The following is a 21,144-nucleotide window of genomic DNA, read 5'->3' on the forward strand; positions in this document are numbered from 1 at the left end:
TCCAATAATTAGGCTTTTTCAGAGACAAATGCATGTTTTACTAATTCTTAGCACATTGAACATGGGTAACACTGAGCAGCCATTAACTGTTTCTTAACATTAAAGGCCAGTTGCATCTTAAACTAGAATGCTTGCTGAAGGCAATTACTTCAAGACTTCACGGGTGTTAGATGTTTTTTCTTCAGGTGTATTTGATTGATGTAGACTCCCCAAACTGTTAGAGTGCCAGTATACACATTTATTAGCATTTCTTTAATGCACTTTCCCAGTCTAAAGGTTTTTGTTTTATTTTTTCCTCCTATGGCACTTTAAAGAAATGTTGTATGCCAAAAAGGTCTTTTGAAAAATACAAAGCACTCCTGCAGGAGTGCTCACTGGCAAGCACAAAATTTGCAGCTAGCCTACGCACAAATTTTGCAGCTGCCTTTCTTTTAGTAATGTCAGAATTTCTGAAAATGTGTATTCAAGGTTCTTTGTGGGCAGAAGAAAATAATTTAAAAAACATTTTTCATTTAATTGCATGGTTGTGCTGCCTTACTGCCAGAGGTTTTTCTGTTGTTCTTTTTTCTTTTGTGTAGGTAGGTTTTTTTACGTTTCTACAGCACCTGTTCTGCATGTCCGATCACAACCTTTGCAAAACTACAGTTTAACAACTTGAAACAATCTACAGAAAATGCAACCCACACTTCAGTGATGGTTTCATAGTCCTCTAAAACATACAAAGCACAAGGAAAACCACTAAGATCTGGCATTTTAGTGAGACTCTAGGAAGCAACTTTCCTCTCTTCATCTATATTTAAACTGCTATCCACATAGCACTATAAATTTTATTTAAGGAAGAGTTGAGGTGGCTTCTGCATTCAATATTCTTTCCAAATTGACAGCATCAGGCAGAAGCAGCAGAGTTGAACTTTGGAAGCTGCTTTTATGGTAAGAATTTAATTAATAGATAACAGCAGTAGTAGGTCAGTAGTAGTCATTATTAATGTTGCACTAATAATCTCTGGAATGCTTTTGCTTCTCCTCTACTCTGCTCCAAGTGTCAAAATTTTATCTTCCTTTAAAGAACTGCTTTGTGATTTTTTGCTATGTGTAACTTCAGTATCATGTGGGAGAGAGCAGCAATGTCAAACTTTATTTATTAAGGATCATTTAAAGCTATTTCAAGGTAACAGAACCCAGTTCTACTCCCACCATTAGAGACTCAATGTCCCAACACCAAACAATGTAACCTCTGTTAAAATTCAATGCTCTCCAAGTGATATAGCAGGGATCTTAGGTGCAACAGGTTTTCATCAATAATCCCAAATAAATTAACTAAGTACCAACATTTTCCTTCCTGCACTTGGTTCCACAGCCATAGCATGACAGCAGCCATATAGATCACATATAACTTCTCAGTGAAACTTCATGGGAAATACTATGATCAGTAAGTTTTGTAAAAGCTCTTGGATGTGACCAAAGCATAATTTTTTGAAGCAAGTTAACATGCTAATGAAGGATAAGGTTCTGCATGCCCACAAGTCCATTGTATTAAGAATTCTAAAGGAATAGAAGTTTAGAGATCTATCTCACCAAAAGCATTTAGTGCGCATTTCTAAGAGTTGGACTCAGTGATCCTTATGGTTCACTTCCAACTTGAGATATTTTGTGATTTTGTGTTCCATAGAAAAGGAACAACCTGCATAATATTTTGGTCTCACTCATTTACAAAAATGATGAAACATTTCCATTTCAAGCTGTAAGGAAAGAGATAGATAAAAATTACTGTGTTACTCCCTTAATGAAGGGGCTGGGGGGAAGGGATTAGTTCATGCATTCCTGGGAGGTACATTGAAATAGCCATTAGAAGATACCACAAACACTACTTGCACAAAGATATTTTATTATGAATGCAATGAAGATATAGATTTTTTTTTGTTTTAATCTGAGGTGCTTATATAAACTGACCCATACTGGCTGAGTGGCCATCAGTCTGCAGGGCACGACAGTGGCTGGACACCCTTAAGCTCCAAAGCTTTGCTAAAGTTAATCTCTTGAGGTTTTGCAGGACCCTTGGTGAGCTTCAGAAATCGAATACATCCTTTAAAACGGATATTAGTCGTCAGCCCAAACTGGGTCACACCATCTGAAGGGAGGAAAAAAATTAGAAAGGAATTATGTTAGTTTGAGTTGATACTTAGTTTTGTTCTTTGAGAGTCATGCACAGGAACAGATGCCCTCAGCAATATATGAATGTTTTATTTGCTATATATATTCATTCCTAAAAAATTACAAACATTATCAGCAAATGTGATGAATGCTTATGTTAGATAACAATCCAGACTTCTTTTTCTATCCTATTATGAAAGGGGCAGAATCCAACACATAAACTGCCATTGTAACCCACGTATGCAGCTTGCTGCCTGCAAATGGTGTATACAATACACACATGATGCTCTGCAGATATTCAGCTTCGTGAGGTGTTTATCCATAGAATAATAGAGGGGGAAAAAAATAGGTCAAGATGGATGCAATTCTCAGTCCTCACATCACAAAGAAGCCAATTTCTCAGGATGGATTTCAGATGTCATTTACAGACTTGTTTTCATAGTTTTCAAGTATTCTTTTTTTTCCTTGCTGATTGTAAAGCCAGGAGTTGGAGTATATCTCTAATGAAGGAGGGGATGGAAGTGAGGGTGGTTTGATTTGGAAGCTGGAAATATTTCTCTCAACTGCTTGAAATTCATGGCTCAACTTGTTTCTGTGTTCTTCTTCCAAGTGAGTTGCAGAAGTAACTTTACACTTGTAGAGACTGTCCACAGCATTATTCTGTTTCACAGAGGATAAGATGGCTGAATCCATCTGTCTCTCCTTGCATGGGGAAGAGTGATACCAGCAGATGAATGCCAGCTTTTAAGAGTACCCAAAAATCTCTATTCTTGTCCATACTGTGGTGGTGAAAATTTTCTCTACACAGAAAATTCTCCATCAGCTAATTCTAGCTGGTTTACAGTTGCTTTGCTCTATTAATGCAGCTTCAAGAGGACTGGAAAATACAAATACTTACTAATTTTACAAAATCCCAAGGTACTGTGCTTCAAATTTGTGATGCAGCTGTCTAGGTATTGGGAATGTTAAATCCTGGATGAGCTAGACTAGGCAGCAAAAGAAGAGTGAAGTGTTTACACATGCAGCAGGTTTATTAAATAATTTCATAACTTGCCATGTGGCTGAACTCATGAATATCCCTTCAACATGAGGTAAGTGTAGGTTTGTTTTGTACAGATTGCAGTGTTACTGTGATTTGCATCTCTCCTCTTGACGTGCAGTCCAGAACGAGATAGTAACTCCATCTGCAATGTTCCCTCAGTGCTGGCTCCTGTGCTACAATCTTGTTTTGTTATAAAAAGGCTGCCACAAAGCTGCATTCCTACTGGCACAAAGTAATTGGTCTTTATTGATAGTGATTGTAACTGTAACTAAAGTTCAACTCTCATATGTCAGTACCAAGGACAATTTTTCTGAAGCTCAAGAGAGAAGGCTTTTTAGATGTATCACACATTAGAATGGGTGAGAAAACATCTTACAGAAAATAATTTAGGAATTATCTAACTCAGAGGTGTCTTGCCTTTGACCTCAGTATGCACTAGAGCAGACACATACTGCCAACACACTTCACTTTTTTGTTTTGGTTTGTAAGCTAGAGGGAATATTTATTACAAATGCAACAAAATTGGTACTTTGCAAACGTATTAACTCTCTATGAAGAGATGAATACTAGCATTCATTATCAGCTTAGTGGAAGATGAAGCCAGCTACAGAGCTCAGCCCAATTCTAAATACTGTTCAATTATGTCTGCATAAAACAACTTCTCTTGAGGGCTTCCAGAATACTGATTAGCAAATGTAGATTATGCGTTTTTTTCCTTTAAAACCCAGCAGACCACAAGCAAAGGCATTAATTAGAAAGAGAGGGTGTGTTCTTCCCTCTCTGTGCATGCTGTTGTTCTTATTCCTCAGTTCCTCAGGTTTTACAGGCTGATTTACACACACACTGCCCTGCCTCCTCAAAGGCATATATACATTCTTTGGTTAAAATTTGCTGGTCCTAAGTTAACTTTAAATATGCCAAATGCTGTTACTACTGCAACATAACTATTATGCTATTACCAAACAGAAAGTTTTAAGAGAGAGGCTGTGTGTGTGTGAGCAGCAGAAGGCAGAAAGTCTGTCTGATCCCCTGTGACAGTGCCTACATTTGAAATGAGGCAGGGGTATCTGCGAGAGTCCCTTGTTGCAGAACTTCTTGTTCTGAAATGCAGCTGAATGCAGAAATGAGCATCCACGCCAACTGATACAAACTCCGCCTGTCTTATCGATCATCTTTAGCATACTAGTCCTACTTACATTTAAGGCATTACCAAGGCAGTGCTATTGGAGCCCAAGTAAAGCATAATTTAGCTGTTGCATGCTCACCAGGATAGCCTCCGACAAAGAGAGGGTCGTTTGTGTCTGCTGAGGTGGAGGCCCTGTTTGGGCTGTCAGTGTCCACCTGTCTGCCATCCACAGTCAGCTCCAAGCGGTGCTTGATCTTGTTTGCACGAACCTTGTGCCACTGTCCATCACACAAACTGCCTGCTGCATCAGGCTCATAGACAGCAGAGAATCGCCCTGCACCATTGTCAACGTGAAACATCACCTGGAAAGCACAGCAGGAACATCAGCAAGTGTTCAAAAGAGTTCAGTTGTTTTTGTTGGTTTGTTTGTTTTGTTTGCAGTCAACGTGGTTTGACTGTACGCACCAAAGACTATGTGGATTGCCATCTCCCTGGGATTTGGGTTCTATAACTGAGCTAAACACAAGTGGAAATATGCAAAATTGCTGTCTAGGTAGTCATTTTCCCATTTTTTGGTCTTAGTTTTAGACCCCTCTAAAATCTTTATATTGATAGAATAATGACTGGTTTTCCAGACTGTGAATCAAAAGATATGCAAGAGAAACTAGTATTAGTACTGACAAAGCCTTTCCTCTTATAAACTTCTTATATGGTCACTAATTTAAGACCTGATTGCAGTTTTAGGAGACTCAAGTATTACAGAATCTTTTAAACTATCTTTTTAAGATGTAAGATCCTCTAGATGTATGGAAAGGTGCAAGTGTTGCTCTCCTTTGAGAGCCCTGATATTGTTTGAGACATCTTGAGATTGTGGCAGTAACCTTGCATTGAAACTATCTGTGCTGTCTAAAACCAGCTTATGAAGAAACAAAACTTCTTTGCTACTCACTTTTCCACCTACTAATTCGATGCCAAGCCCATCCATTTTCTGGCTGCTGACTCCTAGGAGAACGCCGTTCATTCGTGTTGTACGGAATTCAAATTCCACGAGCAGATCTGTTCCCACTCTGTATGCACCAACTTGGAGAGAAAAGGGGAAGCACAATAAAATGAAGATAAGCATCAAATACATTTTTCCTAATAATCATCACACAAATTGCACTGAGAGTCAGGCAAAGTAACTAACTTGGCATTGTTAATGCACTCCATTTCATGTGAAATCATGTAAATAACTTTTATGGCAATTGTGTTTACTGCAAGGCCTTGCTAGGAAGTCACATAGTTTCTCCTCAGGTGAGATAACTAAAAATGATCAGCAAGAGTTACAAGTACTGGTCTCACTTTGCCTCCAGCCAACAGGACTTAGATAACACAGATAACACCAGGAGTTTTTGAAGTAGAATCTCCTCTTTCTCTCTTCTTTGATTATCTATCACCAGAACTGTTGTTCATTACCTGTTTTGGCAAAGCCTGTTCCATCGAAGTACGTTCCTTTCTGTGCAGTGACAAAGCATTTCCCAACGTTGAAGCTGGAAGTTGGATTATCTAGGTCAACAGGTGATTCTGTCATTTTAAAATTCCTGATGCAGCCATCAATGCTATGAAGGACCTGCAGTCAATAATTCAAACAAAATGTAAAACTATGAGAAGTGAGCCTAAAGTATGCAATCAATGCGTACATTTTCTCTGCTTCTCTGCTGGATTTATGGAGCTGAATAAAACTTGAATTTTACATGGCTAATCCTTAATATCTGATTGCAATTGGAATCTACTTTTAATCATACTGAGGATGAATTACATTACTTTTCAGGGATGTGATCTGAGTCACATCTATTTGGCTTACTGGAGGGGACATAAAATAATACACCACATAATGAAACATAGCAAATTACATCAGCAGAGCAGGAATTTAATGGCCTATACTTTGCCTTTTTAATTGACTAGGTTATGGGGTCTGCAAGTAGATGATGATAGTGGCTATAGTTCTCTGGGCTGCTGGGTGGGTTTTCTTTTTTCCCTTCCTTTAATCACTTTACTGTGGGCCTAATGTTGCATGGTAAGACAGAGCAGGGAACATCACTACTAAAATGAACAAAGCCCCTGTGTGAAGGTTGTTGACTGGATGAAGTCTGATGTGATCAGGGCCACTCAGCGGGCCAGAGAGGCAAGGTGGAGGCAGGGAATGTGCTCATGTCTACAGAAGCTCCTGTGCAGGGTAGCAAACTGCAGTTCCAGTTTGGCCTATGGACTGGGCACACTGTGACCCCCAGCCAGAGGTCTGGGCACAGTTAGAATGGTGGTTTGAGTACCCACAAATCTGCCTGGGACAGGGGCTGTTCTGTGTGTGAGCAGGGAATCCCAGGGGGACCTCTGAAAGCCACTGGCATCTCCTCCAGAACTCGCCCTCCCTTTTTCTCTCCAAGGGCTGCAGAAGCTTCATTTTGGTTCTCTCAGACAGAGGTTTTGATCTTTGACTTAAAGAGTTAGGAAAATCTATCCTTGATACCAGTGAGACAGAGGAAAATGACACATCATGGACTTGGAGGAAGAAAAAGAAGATATATTCATAAGCAGTGTAGTTGAAAGAAGGAAAATAAACATCAGTGTATAAAATTCAGCCTAAAAATACATACAAATACAAAAAGGACAAAAGCACACCTGCAGAGAGAAGTCTTGACTCTTCACACTACCTCCTCTAACAATATTCTGATCCGTAATTGGAAAGAATTTCCAAGAATTTCCTTTATTTACTTTCTTGTAAATCAAACTGTATGTACTGTGAAATTATATAGCTTATTACAGCTAAATACACCTGTACAGTATTTTCGTGAGAACTCGAGCAATACCATTGAATAAATTCAGTCCTGAGGTGAACAATGCTTTCTGTCAGATTTTTCGTAAGCAGTCCTTTTTGTAATTTCTAAGTCATCTCCAGATCAACAAATCTTGTTATCAAAAAAGAGAAATGCCAGAAAACAAACAATCCTTCACTGCAAGAACAAATCACAGAAATGCAAGATTTGTAGTTGATTTGGCAATGTTCTCTAACTTTACAATTTTCTGTTCTCTATGGAAAAACAAATCTGGTTATACTTTAGCATGGGAACAGGTAATAGGACCTCTTTTGCTGAAAGCAGAGTTTTGAGTGCTCAAAATGTGACATCTACTGATGCAAAACAAGTGGATATCAGTCTTCTACACTGAAAACGAAGCCAACCCACCTGTGGTTACATAATAGATTACTGCCTAAAAGGGCTAATGTGTGTACAGAAGAAAACCCTGACTAAGGTAACATCTCTTTTCTACTTGGTTTGCTTCAGAGTCTCTGCATGAAGCTACAGCACAACACTGTCTCATACATTGCGATGTATTTTACTGAGCATGACTGGAAGGCAAGCATTGGTTTTTATATGACGTTTAAATCCAAAAGCACGTAAGACTGTCAGGACCTGACACGACTGTTATTGCCAGACTGATCCACTTATCTGCATGGGTTCCCCCCATTACCTCTGACAAATAGCAATAGGTAAAGACTTAGTGTTATCTTTCTCCTTGGATAGGTATTTGTAAATTGCAGATATATTTCAAAGAGCATAAATTGATACTACTAGGAATTTTATGTTGTGGGTCATTAAGTATTGCTTTTGGTTTTCAGTGCCTCAGATGTGGTTTGGTAAATCCTAATGATTTAGATTTGCCTCAGTTTGGGCCTTCTGCACAATCAATTCTTTACTAAGAAACATAACCTTACAGGTCAGTTTTCTTTATGGAATACCACCCTCAGGTGTAGAGTGGTTATTCAGCCCCTTCATTCCCTATGCATGAGTCAATACACGGACTTAAGCAGGATCTAGGAATTCCTTTTCTGTATTTATTTTGTCCACTAAAAGAAGGAAACTCTTGCCTCTCCATAGACTGGTATTTTCCATTCCATAGACATCTTAGTATAATGGTATTTACTCATGTGCAGCTTCTTTGGGAGTCTGTTTGGTTTCCTTTGGGCTTTGCCTGCTCTTTATGGATTCTCTGTATCTACCCAGGAAGAACCCAGACATAGCTCCTACTGACATTCCATTTTTTGTGTGTCTGAATTGTGCTGTGCTAGATGCCAAAATTGTTGTTTACTGTAATTAAATTCACTCGGGTTTTGGCTTCTGCTTTGAAAGAACCATCTTCACAGAGAGCAAAAGAAAGCATGGAAGACGTTTTTTCCCATTCTGATACTTGGTGTATCTTGGGAGGTTGGAAGGGCATCAGTGAGGTGATTGGCATGGAGTTGTGCAGATAGATACAGTAAATGGTCTGGGTGACAGAATACAGTGTTCCTAGTTAACGCTACAAAATTCAGGACAAAATGATATTCATTTCTGTGGGCTCTCTGCCATCTTCCATGTTAGCATGGAAGCTGGGAATTTGCACCAAAACAGTGATAAATTGATACACGCACATTTAATTTGGAAACAGAAAGAGGACAACAGAATTTTCATGGCCTTCCTTCAAAACACATTCTCTCCTCTTTTAGTAATAGCAACACAAAACTGATTGTTACAGTCATCAGCAGTACTACTGGATACTTGTCTGGGGTAATTTTGGCTTCTGCTGCTCCTTGTAGGAGATCCTTTCACTGCTTATTAGCATTTGCTGCTAGATTAATTACAGCCAAGGGAAAAGGCCAATTGGTACTCAGGAACCTATATGCTACTGTGCAGTGATCCAAGTGGATACAAGTGTATGGAACTTTTTGCTTTTTCAAAACAGTAAATAACTGCTATTTCAATTTTTTTTTTTTTTTTTTTTTTTTGCATTAACTGGATGTCAGATCTTTCAAATGACAGAATGCTCTTCACCTCCACTAAGGTCCATTTTATCCATATTCTTGAGCAGTCTGAGGGAAAAGCAAGACAAAACAAAACTGGGAAGTCACCTGCACCAATCAAGACACACTTAAAGAATGTAAGATAACTTAAACAAATTTGCTTACCGGACCGATTCTTCTGGTTGTGTAGTTAATGGGCAATCCTCCCACATACAGCATTCCTACAACATCCAGTATATCGGCCTTCTTGGGGCTCACAGTGCTGTTAGAAACACCATCTACTATGAGGTTTCCCTCTTGCTTCACTCGACTTATTTTTATCTAGAAAGACACAAAAATGTGATACAATTACAGATAGTTTTCTGACAACCAAGCATTTTCAGATTGTAACTAGTCTTACAGACCAAAATATATAACAATGCACAAGAAAGTAGTAGGAGTGGTTACAGAAGTACCATGGCAGTAGCTATGGATAATATTTATGGAACAAAGCTCCTGAGCAAGGTTTTGTGCCAACATCTGACTATGTTTTACTTGCATCTGGGTCAGGAAGCATTATGACAATTATCTACTAAAATTACTGAAAAGACTTGAGATTCCTTTAAAATGCTTCATTGTTATGTTATAAAAGCCATGGCACAGTATTTTTTTTCCTGGAATCAGATAGCAATTTTAAGTACTGAGACTAGATAAGTACTTCAGAATAAATGCTGAATGTTATGGCACTGGTGGCAAATCTTTATAGCGGCACACGCTTACAGAAAATACTTAAGTTTATGATTCCACTAGCTTGGACATGCCTCAGATCATAGTTCATGCTGGAGTAAATATAATACCAACTATGTTCTGTTGGTATTATGGCTTCTGTTCAGACAAATGGACTGGGAATCGCATGGACGGAGTGCAGTTGCCGAAGAGTTGAGGAAATTCTAGGCCAATGTCTTTCTAGAAATTTATATTGAAATCTCTACAACTCAGTATAATAGTGGTTCTGCATAAAAAGGAATAAATGCAAAATGCATCTTGCATGTTAGCAGATTTCTAAACAGGATAGTAGTTGGCTCACCAGAATAGCAAAGAAAGACAAACAGCATTTTTGGCTTTTCTTTAACATGGCTGCTTCTGCTACAGTGTGGCAGTGTATCTGTCATGCAGTGGGAATGACTGAACACTGACAAGGATGGCCTGATGTTTAGGGCCTGAACTTTATGTTTACAGGCAACTGTAAATTCGAGATGGATAACTACACCTTGGACAGAAGGAAGATTAGGTGAGTGAGACAGGAACTGGGAACAGACGTTGTTACAGAGGATCTAAACAGATAGCAGGATAGCAGCAGCACCAAGGGGCATCTGTAGGACTGATGGAAATGTTTTTAACCTAAATAATTCCAAATGGAGGAAAGGTTGTCACTAAAAGGATTATTTTAAGGAGAAGCCCCTGCTTAATCAGAAACAAAGACTGGCCTTTTCCTAAAAGTGTTGCCTTCCTTCCTCCTCCTTCTCAAATTTTTTTTTTTTTTTTTTTTTTTTTTTTTTTTTTTTTTTTTTTTTTAATTTTTTTTTTTATTTTTTATTTCTTTTTGGGAACTGTGACTTTGTCTCCATTCTCCACTAAAGAAACAGGATCTACAAAAAGGGGCCCTCTCTTGTGGAGTGTCAAGCTGTATGCCCAAAGAGCACAATCTTCCATTTAGAAATATATGCTCCACTTAGTTCTCTTAGAATAAAGAGAAAATGTCTAAAGAAGCAAAAGCATTCTTCTGTATGTACAGAGGGAGTAGCAGAATGGGTCCTTGGTCTGCTGCCAGTGCTCCTAGGCATTGTATGAAAGAGATAAATGATTACTACAACTTCATTTTTTCCCTTTATGAAATACCTCGGTGTAGAGCACTTGCTATCATCAAAAAGTTCATGACTAAAAATCTCATGAAAATAAAATTCCTGGAGAACAGAGTGGAAATGAGGCCATTAAAGTGTAAGAGAAAATGCAATTAGATTTTTTTTCTCATTTGGGGATGAGATGTGGATGCTGAATTTCTAAATATCTGTACAAAATTCACTGTAACTTACAGCATATCAATTCAACCCACAGTTATATGTACACTTGTTTCTCTGTTTTTAATGGTGCCTTCCAGCATGTCACCTAATGAATATACTGTGTGTCTGCTGTCCTTGGCCCAGTAAATAATAAATTTCATGGTTGTGATATCATTCCTTCTCTTAGCATCCAAATGCCACAGGCATTGCATATAATGCTCCCTCTCACAAAGTCACAGAAGGTGCTGCCAAATACATGAATATCATATTTATTCCCTACTGAATTAATAATCCAGGGAAAGTTTAGTTACATGTTACTTCTTTTTTTTTTCTTTGTTCTCAACACTCTGTCTTAACAACATTATTAATGTAGAAACAACTGGTTTTAATGATGTATTCCATCATCATGAGCTCATACTCACATGAGCCCTATTAAGCAGGAAGAAACATTTTCTGTAGTTCCTTACTATACATGGCACATATTTTAAATATGTTCAGAAATATGTGTTCCCTGAAGGATAAATTTCTGTGTACCAGTGCATCTGACACAAATTTTGCTAGATTATTTTGTTTTTCCCCAGAAAATACTACGTGTAAAGTTTGGCTTGTGTGGACTACATTTTGCAAATATCTCAAGGCAAAACAAAGCTCACTCTTACCATTGCAAAGAATAATTTAGAATTAGAGACTATTATACCTGGTGCCACTGGCCATCATTTACTTTGCTGGAAATCATTGTGCTAGTGTTTCCACTTCCCAGATCATAACTGAAGTAAGGCAGACCGTTCTTTATCTGAACTGTAGCAAAATCAGCGTGGTTGATGCGGGCCATATAAAACAGCAACCCAGAATCAGCTGTTGTTCGGACTTCAAATTCAATTGTAAGCCTAGAAATCAAACAAACAGGAAACAGTAAAGAAGGAAGAGTAAACAGTAAAAAAGGCACTAGACAAATTAATCTAATTTACCTTTTTGTTTTTTTCTCTAAAAAAAGTTTATACAGCTAGTGGCCAATTTTACTTGTCCATTAGAATTCAAGAAAAATAATTTGGTTATATGCAAATTACATTTCACATGTATCTTATCCCTGATGAGCATTCATTAGTTCCTTTGCTGTGGAGATACAAAACTACAATCTTGGCATAGAATTTCAAGATGTAATTTGCAGCTGCAGTGGTAGCAGCTAGAAAATCCTAGCACCTGTAAAATTCCAGCAGTGTTATCCATCATCCACACACATAATGCTCACAAAGAGGAGAGAGCTGTAGTGACAGCTGGCAAATGTTGAATTTCTAATGAGTTGTATTGCCTGAAGACAGGTTGCAAAACTTTTAAAGATGCAGACAGAAGAGTTTACAATGAGGATATAAAACACTTAATCTAATCTCTCCCAGGAGAAAATGAGGCTGTGTCTGAGCAAACCTAATGACCCCTTGGACAGAATGGTTATGTTGAGAAGCTCCTCTACAATAAAGAATCTCTGAAGAAATTATTTAGATTTTCTAATGGTAAAGTTGTACTGGCAATACATCACTAACTTTGCTTAAGCTGAGCTGTAAAGTCAGTACCTGAAAGTAGCTGATAATATAAATGAAAAATCATTGCATGAAAATAATCAGTCCAGGATCATTCCTAGTTTTCTAAAATTAACATATGCGGCACAACATCTTTATAGGGATAAATAAGTGTGAGGCTAATGGATTTGGAAACTATAAGCAGCAAAATTGCTTAGTGGTGCGACATGGCACATTTGTAAATGACCATGTGCCTACAGAGCAAAAATAAACAACTAACAAGTTCTAGATTCACAAATCCACTGAAAAAAGCTGCATTTTTATAAACAGTTCATGGAATTCTTTTGCATGTCAACAGCTATATGTATATAGTGCTATACTTTGGTGTGGCAATGTGATTTTCCTGTTTAATGTGCAAGATTGATCTTAACTATTGGAAGAAAGGGGAAAGAAATTTTGCTTATTAAAAGAAATTATCCAGTTACTGAACAAAAAAAAAAAAAAAAACCCTTTCCTCTGAAAAAGCCATATTCGAAGTCATGGAAATGACTTTGAAGTCCTGGAACCTGGTTCCATTACTCTGTTTGGTTTTTGGCAAATCAGTCTGGGAATCTGTGTGTACCCAAACCTTTACAAAGAGGTAAATTATTCTTGTGAGGGTTACTTAGGTGGGCATTCCATTGCCTAGATCTCATGCTTTAATGCTTTTTCAGGTTTGCTTGATGAAATTATTTAGTCATGGCATATGATCTTTTCAGATTATGTCCACAGTTTTGGGAGATACCTTTGAGAGAATTAGGAGGGGCATTTTATTTTGGCACTATTCCATCAAAACTCATTGCTGAAACAAACAACATACCTGTTTTTCACTTTGGTGTCATCAAATGCAACAGCAATGTGGCTGTTCCTTGAAAGACCAAACTGCTTGCCACCTTCTAAAATGGCTGGTTCTGTGTCAGCAGCACAGGAATCCTGCAAAATATACAGCAATCATACAAACCTCATATTTGTCTGTCTCAGTTGTGCATATGCTGGGAGTCTCCCAACTAAGGACTGAGGACTAAGAATACCGTACCCAGCCTAGAGACTGGCCCTGCAGTTTTCCAGCAGGCTGATGTCTCATCACACCAGCTAAAGTTATAAACCAGTATGACAGGAACTTGGTGTAAAAGCAGAGCTCATTAAGCTGGCTGTAAAAGCAAATAAAAGTAATATATGAACATTGCTGCTTTCATGCTTTCACCAGTGGACATTTACAAGAGTCTTAAATGATTTCCAGGCAGTTCAGTGTACTCTTAGCTCACATAGAACTGAGTTTTACACAGTAGGATGCCCTCTTACAGAAATGAAACAAGATTTAAGTTTTAAAAGGATGCTTTGTTGTCAACTTGAAATCCAGTCACCTTAAAAATAATGAGTTAAAAGTAGTTTCCGATCCTGCAGCTGTCAATAGGTCCTTCATTTTATTTCTTTATATTGTTTTACAACTGTATTCTTTGCTTAATATGCTGTTGTTTCCCCTGGTGCAGTTAAAAGGCCCCCAAAAACAATCAGGAAATCTGAATAACTGATGGATAGATGTTACAGCTCTAGAAATCCCCCAGCTGTCTAATGTAGAGAGACACTACCCAGCTTGTAAAGAAAGAAACCCCTCCCTGTAGTTCCACTTCTATTAATCTTGAAGTCGTGCAACAATGCAAGGTAAAATATCTTCTGTCCAGTATAATTTTCTTGTTTTAATTTCACCAGGTCTTTTAATCTCTGGTCCTAAAGCTCTTGTGTAGGGGTGCCTGGGGCAACACAAGACCATGGTAATTACCAGCTTCTACTCATGTCTGGCTTTTGCCTCCCACTGAGAGTATTGTTAGGAAATTACTCAAAGGATCTAACTCAACACAGTATCAGACAATACCGCTGGGAAAGAAACAAACTCTGATAGCTGCAAGCTCTGTTTTTAAGCACTGTGGCTGCTATCATTTTGGATTGGTGACAATCTCTTATTTGAGCCCTGACTCAGCAGGGACCTGCAAAGGACAAGGTGCACTGCCTTGCTGATAGAGTTCTTTCGCAGAAACATTTTTAGAATGTCGTGAGTGACTTAAGTCCTGAGATTTCAACTGCAGAGAAGAAATTTATTTCCCTCTCTCACTCAGTTTTTTCAGTAATATTTTTTGCTTTCACACATCACAAAGATATTAATAACAGAATAGAACACCTCTAAAATACAATTTTGCATTATAAATACTCTGGTTTGAATATGACAGAGTAGAACACCATGCATTATGACAAGAACAATTGATACATCAATACGTAATGGAGGGAAACAAAAAGGGACAATTTACCAGGACCCAGCAAGGTTATGAATGTATGATACCAGTCTTCCAGTGATCATCAAAAAGAAAATCATATTCTCATAATGCAGGGTAAAATTTTGAATTATTTTAAGCTTTACAGGCTTATCTAGAAGTCTAAGAACTAAGTTAATGACAATACTATGCATATAATACCTTCAATTACATTTGAGCTTACTAAAATTTGAAGATAGGGAATAACAACTGGTACTGGAAAGAATTGGAAAATAGATACGCACACCTTTCTCTGGCACACTTTTACATTTTACATGGGAAAAGGCTACATTCTGACAGTAAATTTAACCCTAGGCTAGTATATGTTAGTAAAGGGTCTGACCCTGATACAAGCTGCTCCCCAGCATCAGTAAACACTGCAGGTTTTTTCATTCCAGCAAGGCGACTGTAAGAGAGGGCAAAGAGTGTGGGAGATTGTCCAACACAACATGGTGGTTGGAATCACAACAACATGTAAATAACACTGCTTATTTACTAAAACTACTTAAAATAGTAAGCAATCATTCAACTGATGTGGAAAAGTGAGCAAAAGGAAAAAAAAATCAGTAGGGCATGTTTAAAAAACATCCGTATTTCATTCACGAGCCTGTGCCTGCTTTTGTTTTATCTAAGCACAGCCAGCTTTACAGCTTTCACAAGACTGTGTGCTAAGAATGGGTCACCAGCCTGTACTAAAATATCTCAGCTTTGATTTTTGAGTAATGGTCTTAATGTGTCCTGGCTGCTTAACAATCTCCCATGTTATACGAGAGATTGAACTCTTCAGCTGCACTTTACTTCAGTCTTGTAAGATGTCAGGGACTTCACTGGTAGGTCAAGAAGCTCAGTGTGTATGACTGTGGAAATTAAGAACAGAAAAGGCCACTGGTGGACTGTCACACATTCTCCATATTCTCATTTGCTGTATTAGTAATTACAAAGAAAGCAGTTAGCAGAAAAAGCACTGAAGCAGTCCCCACAGTTCACTGGATGCTGTTAATAACACAATGCAGAAATGCGTGGATCAAAAGTGGGAGGTACCGTTGTGGAGTCAAAGGCAGAAGTGAGGCTGGCGCTCCTTGTTTCAGCGGCAAGCGAGCCCTGAGGAGCAGGGAATAACGTGAGGCAGAAGCAGTAGTTACCCAGTGCTGAGGAACATTTTGGCATTCACAGCAAGCAGCAGCAGCAAACTGGTGGCTGGTGTATTTCCCAACTGTCCTACTTGTGGATCTTGTCTTGTGCTTAGTACAGGGTGGGTTCATTCCTCATCTGAGATTCAACTGCCCTCCCCTTTTATTTGCAGATGGGTGCATGTAGATAAAAAAGGTCCTAAAAGTACTTAAATAGAACACAAACCTTATTTAAGCCTCTTATATAAAAATACCTTTTTCTGCTGTACCTTTTCCATATGCAGTCCTTCTACACTGAGATTCTGTATTATTTACTGTGATATGAGTGCCACTTCATATGAGTGTTACCTCATTACCAGACTGTAGTTACTTTTTTTGCAACAGTCCCCTTAAAAATACTTTGAAGAACTCACTAATATGAATGTAACAGCTATCCAAAAGCTTGCCTTATTTAAAAGTTTCAAGTCTTCAGCACAGTGAAACAGTTTCACTATTTCCAAGAGAGAAGTGGAGTAATGGTGTTTTATTTAGATTTTTATTTTGAATTCCTGTTTTAAATTAACACTGCTCTAGATACACGATATACAAAACTCACCTAGTTGGAATGGGACTAGTTTCTGACATTAATGAGTAGACCTATTTCTCTCAATTTTGCTATATTAAAACTTAGTGTTTATAATCTTAGGAAGTGTGCACTTGCTCTTTCATGTTCTTCTGCGATTTGTTTCTTTGTTTTGTTTTTAAGGCATGATCAAGAGATACTGCAACTGCATTCCTTCACAACAGTGAGCATTAAACTGGATAATCCTTTTTACCTTGTTGCCTGGTTCCTTATCTTTCCATAGTAGCCTTACTGTGCCGCAAATTTGCTTTGCACTCCAAAGAGAAAAGCTGAATTGGAGCCCTGGTGCTACAACGACTCCACCTTGTGGGAAGGAATGACAACCGCTGCCCCAGAGCATTGAAAGGCCGGTGTTTGTAACTGGGGCTCGGGGCACGGTAGTACATGAGATAGAGCTTGTCTACCTTGAACCCAAGGCTTCCATTTCCATGCATGGAGATTTCAGTAATACTTGGTAAGTCCTTCTGGATAAAGCTGTGCCATATATACCTGGCTAATAAAGGTGGTCATGTATCTCAAATAGAATTTCAGTTTTTAACTTCTCAAAACCATCTCATTACTGAAGTCTAAATTCCGATAATACAAATAGGTTTCTAATTGGGGAATGTGCAGTCTTTTCTCACCATTTTGAAACCTCACTCATACTAAACTATAGCCTGCATAAACTTATCAGTTGTATTCAGGTCTAACAAAATACAAGTAATTTTTCCCTCAAAAATATTTTCCAGTGTATGTATTATTCATTTTAATATTCAGATGCATCAACTTATAAAACTACTACACTTGTGAGAGAAGGAGTTTGTTCCTTAAATTTTGTTGTATAAGAGTGCTTGCCACTATCTAGCTGTTTATTTCTGGTAACAACAGTTGAGCTCAATTTAGCAATGACTGGGGTTTCATTTTGTAATTCTCCTGACTAAAGTTATAAAATTGCAGCGGAGGAATGACCACATCAAATAGCCCTCACGGTTTGTTTTTTCCTTCATCCTGTCACTGATATGACTGTTAGCATGTGCATTAGAGAATAGCACAAGAAATATCATAATGAAATGGATTTCCCATGGGAAAATTTCCCTTCCAGCCCCAAGCAAATATTGCTTGGCTTACATCCTGAAGTGTAAGGGTTTATGGCTAACCATGCAAGCCAAAGATATTTCTAAAGCTATATCATTCTTTAGATTACTGTTGTGATAATCCAAGCAAATGATATCAGCCAGTTTTTCATTATCTACATGTTTTACTGACCGGCAACAAGGTGTTCCATTTACAGTATCATGCTGAATTGTTACTATTTTTGTGGCAAAGTGCTTCATTATTTTTGATGAATAGCCTTTTAATTTTGCCTGGAAAAAGAAACTTTTCAGACTCTACCTGACTGAAGTGACTTATACTTACAAGTGCTGACAGTAGAGATGGTGTTGGAGGAGGAGAAGTAGGAGGGGCTCTTGGCCCTTCTTTCTCCCCAGTAGTGTCTGGTTCAGGTTGGACCAGAACTGTTGCATGAGTTGGTTTGTCTTCATCCTCAGGTGGTCTAAGTTCTGGTTCTAGTGTGGGACATCGGCCAATATCTGCATTTTCAAAGGACACGGGTTGAGCAAAGTCCATGGGGCTGAGAACACACAAAAAGAGTGATGTCTGTTATTAGTTTTTCTGCCTTTTTACCACCCATTTATAAAGGACAACTATATGCTGCAGTGTAATTTCACTTCACAGGACATAAAATCCAGGACTCATCACACCCTGTACAGGGAGGTACAGAAGCAAGACACTTAAATGAGAGGCGATAGTGACTATTGGCTTTTCTTCCTATAGTCAGTGCAGAGAGACAGGCATCTTCTCTGGCAAACTTTACAGGCCTACGTAGTTTCAATGGTATTGCAGAGAAGTCATTTACTCTGATGTGGAGTGATAAAATCCTAATTTAGGCACTTCAGATATGTGAAAGAAAGATTTAGATGGAAGCTTTCTATAGAGGTTTTATTTTATTCACCATCGCCTTTCCTTTTACTCAAACGTTCCTTCCAGATTACTGCACTTTCCACAAAGTAAATTGATTCCCATGGTGGTTCTCAGAATTTTGACTTCTCTTGGAAGTCACCCTTACCTAAAATAAAGTGTTATAGTACACCATAAATACCTATCGCTGACACACATCTTACTGCAGCATTACTGTTGAATTTCTCTGATTTCATGGATAAACAGACAGTGTTGGCTTGTCTGTAAAGCAGCTCATTAGCTGCATAGCTAATCGAGCATATACTGTAGACAAAAAAACCCAATGCATATAAAGAAAAGAGACCATATTCTAGGATTTGCTGCTAGTACAATTTGTTGCAACAATGAACTTTCTTCTGGCAATCAAGGCAGTTTAACCAGATCTCATTAACTGGACATTTGTTGGCATCATTAAGACTTACGTGGCATTAATGACAAGATTCCATATACAGCCCTCAAATGGTGGTATGTTTCTGAGAGGTGCAGTCTGAAACTGAGGAGAAGTACCCCCCACAAAGAGTTTCTTAACAGAGATGGGCAGGTCTGATGGCAACCTCTGAGTCTGGACTTTGTCTTCATCAACTTGAACACTGAACATCCTGTGGAAAAGATTTGAAAGCAAAGAAATACGTATTTTACACTGGTTATTGCTTGTATTGAAATCACCCCTTTGCAAGCCCCATTTATTCTTACACCAGCTGTAACAATGAGCAACTCAAATTATACTATTGGCAGCTCACATTAAATGCATATTAACCACTAGAGGGGTTTCAGCTAGCTGCTGCTGTGCTTCCTTGGCAGTTGTTTGACAAAGCCTGGCAAAACTGTGCTGTGGAGGGGTGATAATGTCAGACTGTGGCTGCACAGGAAGAAGCGTTTTGTGGTGTGGCAATACTGACACAGTAAGGGCTGAGCTGGCTGTACTGTGATGGTAGATATAGTCATCTAGAGCTCAGCAGGATGGGAACAGCACAGGGTCACATTTTGTTTAGACTCCCTGTTTCCTTATTATCTTCTTGCTGGGGCACAGCCAGACTGCTCTGACTGCAGGAACAATGGCAGACATACGGTACACTTTTTAAAGATCTCATAGCTTCTTCTGGGGGAGGTGGCAGAGTAGGAAAGTTGCTGATTGTTCATCATGTACTGATACAGGTGCTATAATTCATTCTAATGGGTACTTCATATGGCACAAGCAAAAGCAATCCCACGGTCACTGTTAAGGCTGAAGAGAGGAAGGTAGGAGCCTCTGCAGCACCACTGGCTGACTAATCAGTTTCTGGCAAATAAATTCACTTTTGTCAACTGCAAAATTATATTGAACTCCAGTATTCTTTCTTTACTATAATTAGAAATGCGAGCAACTGAATATTGAAAATGCTTATTGAAAAGAAACCTGCTTTCAAACACAAAATGCTTGGCTTTGTTACTGACACACATCCTATACAGAACTGGACAGTGACATAAGCACCTGAATTATGTAAGTGCTGTAATACGTGTAAATTGTCCAGTTTCCTCATAGTTTTGGATGAATTAATTTGGTTTGGAAAGCTGCAAAGTAAGAAATGTGATTAATTTTTTCAAAGGGTTAGAAAAAACGGTTATTAAAATACTTATCTTTCAGGACACTCCCTATGGTATCTCCCAGTCCCTTCAGCAGTGGAAACAAAAGGAGAGAGATTTCTCTGGAGGCAGTTCAGAGCAAAAGACTAATTTAGGTTCCATGAAGTGTCCCAGAGAGGGCATTTCCCTTCTCTGCCTTCAGAGAAAAGTGTAGGGAACTCAGATTGTCAAGACTCAAGTTATCCTTTGTGCTGCTGCATCTTAGCCATGGCTAATCATCATAAACATTTTGGGTGCAAGGAGAAGCATGAAATGATGTACATTAGTCTTCAACAATATAATTTTTCATAATTTTATGGACAATTATCTCTCTGCAGAGTTTTCACAGGGTGTTCCTCACATTTAAAAAAAAGAAAGCTTGAGCTCATGATGAGCAGAGGAAGGATTACTCTTAATTTATATCTTTTCACATCCATTTCAGGTTACAGAAACTTCAGAGTTCAGGCAATTTGTTTTGTAACAAAACTACTTTGAAAACACAAAGGTCTCATCTGAGCAAGCACCATCACTGGATGGCATTGTACAGCAATTTTGCCTTGATGTACTCTCATGTGTACCCTCATAAGGTCAAGCTACTGTACCCGCTACAGCACTGCATAAAAGAATTTACTTTGTTGTTTAGAGCTTTTTACTATCATCTACATATTTGTGTTCTGTCACAGTGACACAAAATGTATCACAAAATGCAGTCATCCATTTCCAAAATAACTTTTTCTTCCAAAGCATTTAGTTTGACTTTGA

General features: G+C 38.4%; 1 protein-coding gene across 2 annotated transcripts in view; it reads right to left on the minus strand.

The window, feature by feature from the left end:
* Positions 1-925: 925 nt before the first annotated feature.
* Positions 926-21,144, minus strand: part of LAMA2 (laminin subunit alpha 2) — a 267,187-nt gene continuing 246,968 nt past the window's right edge. Inside the window, exons 55-63 of one of the 2 annotated variants that reach the window (XM_083855998.1) lie at positions 19,203-19,379; positions 18,181-18,394; positions 13,548-13,660; positions 11,872-12,061; positions 9,301-9,456; positions 5,775-5,928; positions 5,269-5,399; positions 4,459-4,681; positions 926-2,128 (exon numbers count right to left, since the gene is read on the minus strand). In XM_083855998.1, coding sequence (XP_083712124.1) covers positions 1,971-2,128; positions 4,459-4,681; positions 5,269-5,399; positions 5,775-5,928; positions 9,301-9,456; positions 11,872-12,061; positions 13,548-13,660; positions 18,181-18,394; positions 19,203-19,379 — 1,516 coding nt within the window. In that variant the 3' untranslated portion in view covers positions 926-1,970. The remainder of the gene's footprint in view (positions 2,129-4,458; positions 4,682-5,268; positions 5,400-5,774; positions 5,929-9,300; positions 9,457-11,871; positions 12,062-13,547; positions 13,661-18,180; positions 18,395-19,202; positions 19,380-21,144) is intronic. The other variant, XM_083855999.1, reaches the window with a different exon arrangement.

The sequence above is a fragment of the Zosterops lateralis genome (genome assembly GCF_965231275.1).
Source record: "Zosterops lateralis genome assembly, chromosome: 3".
Classification (NCBI taxonomy): domain Eukaryota; kingdom Metazoa; phylum Chordata; class Aves; order Passeriformes; family Zosteropidae; genus Zosterops; species Zosterops lateralis.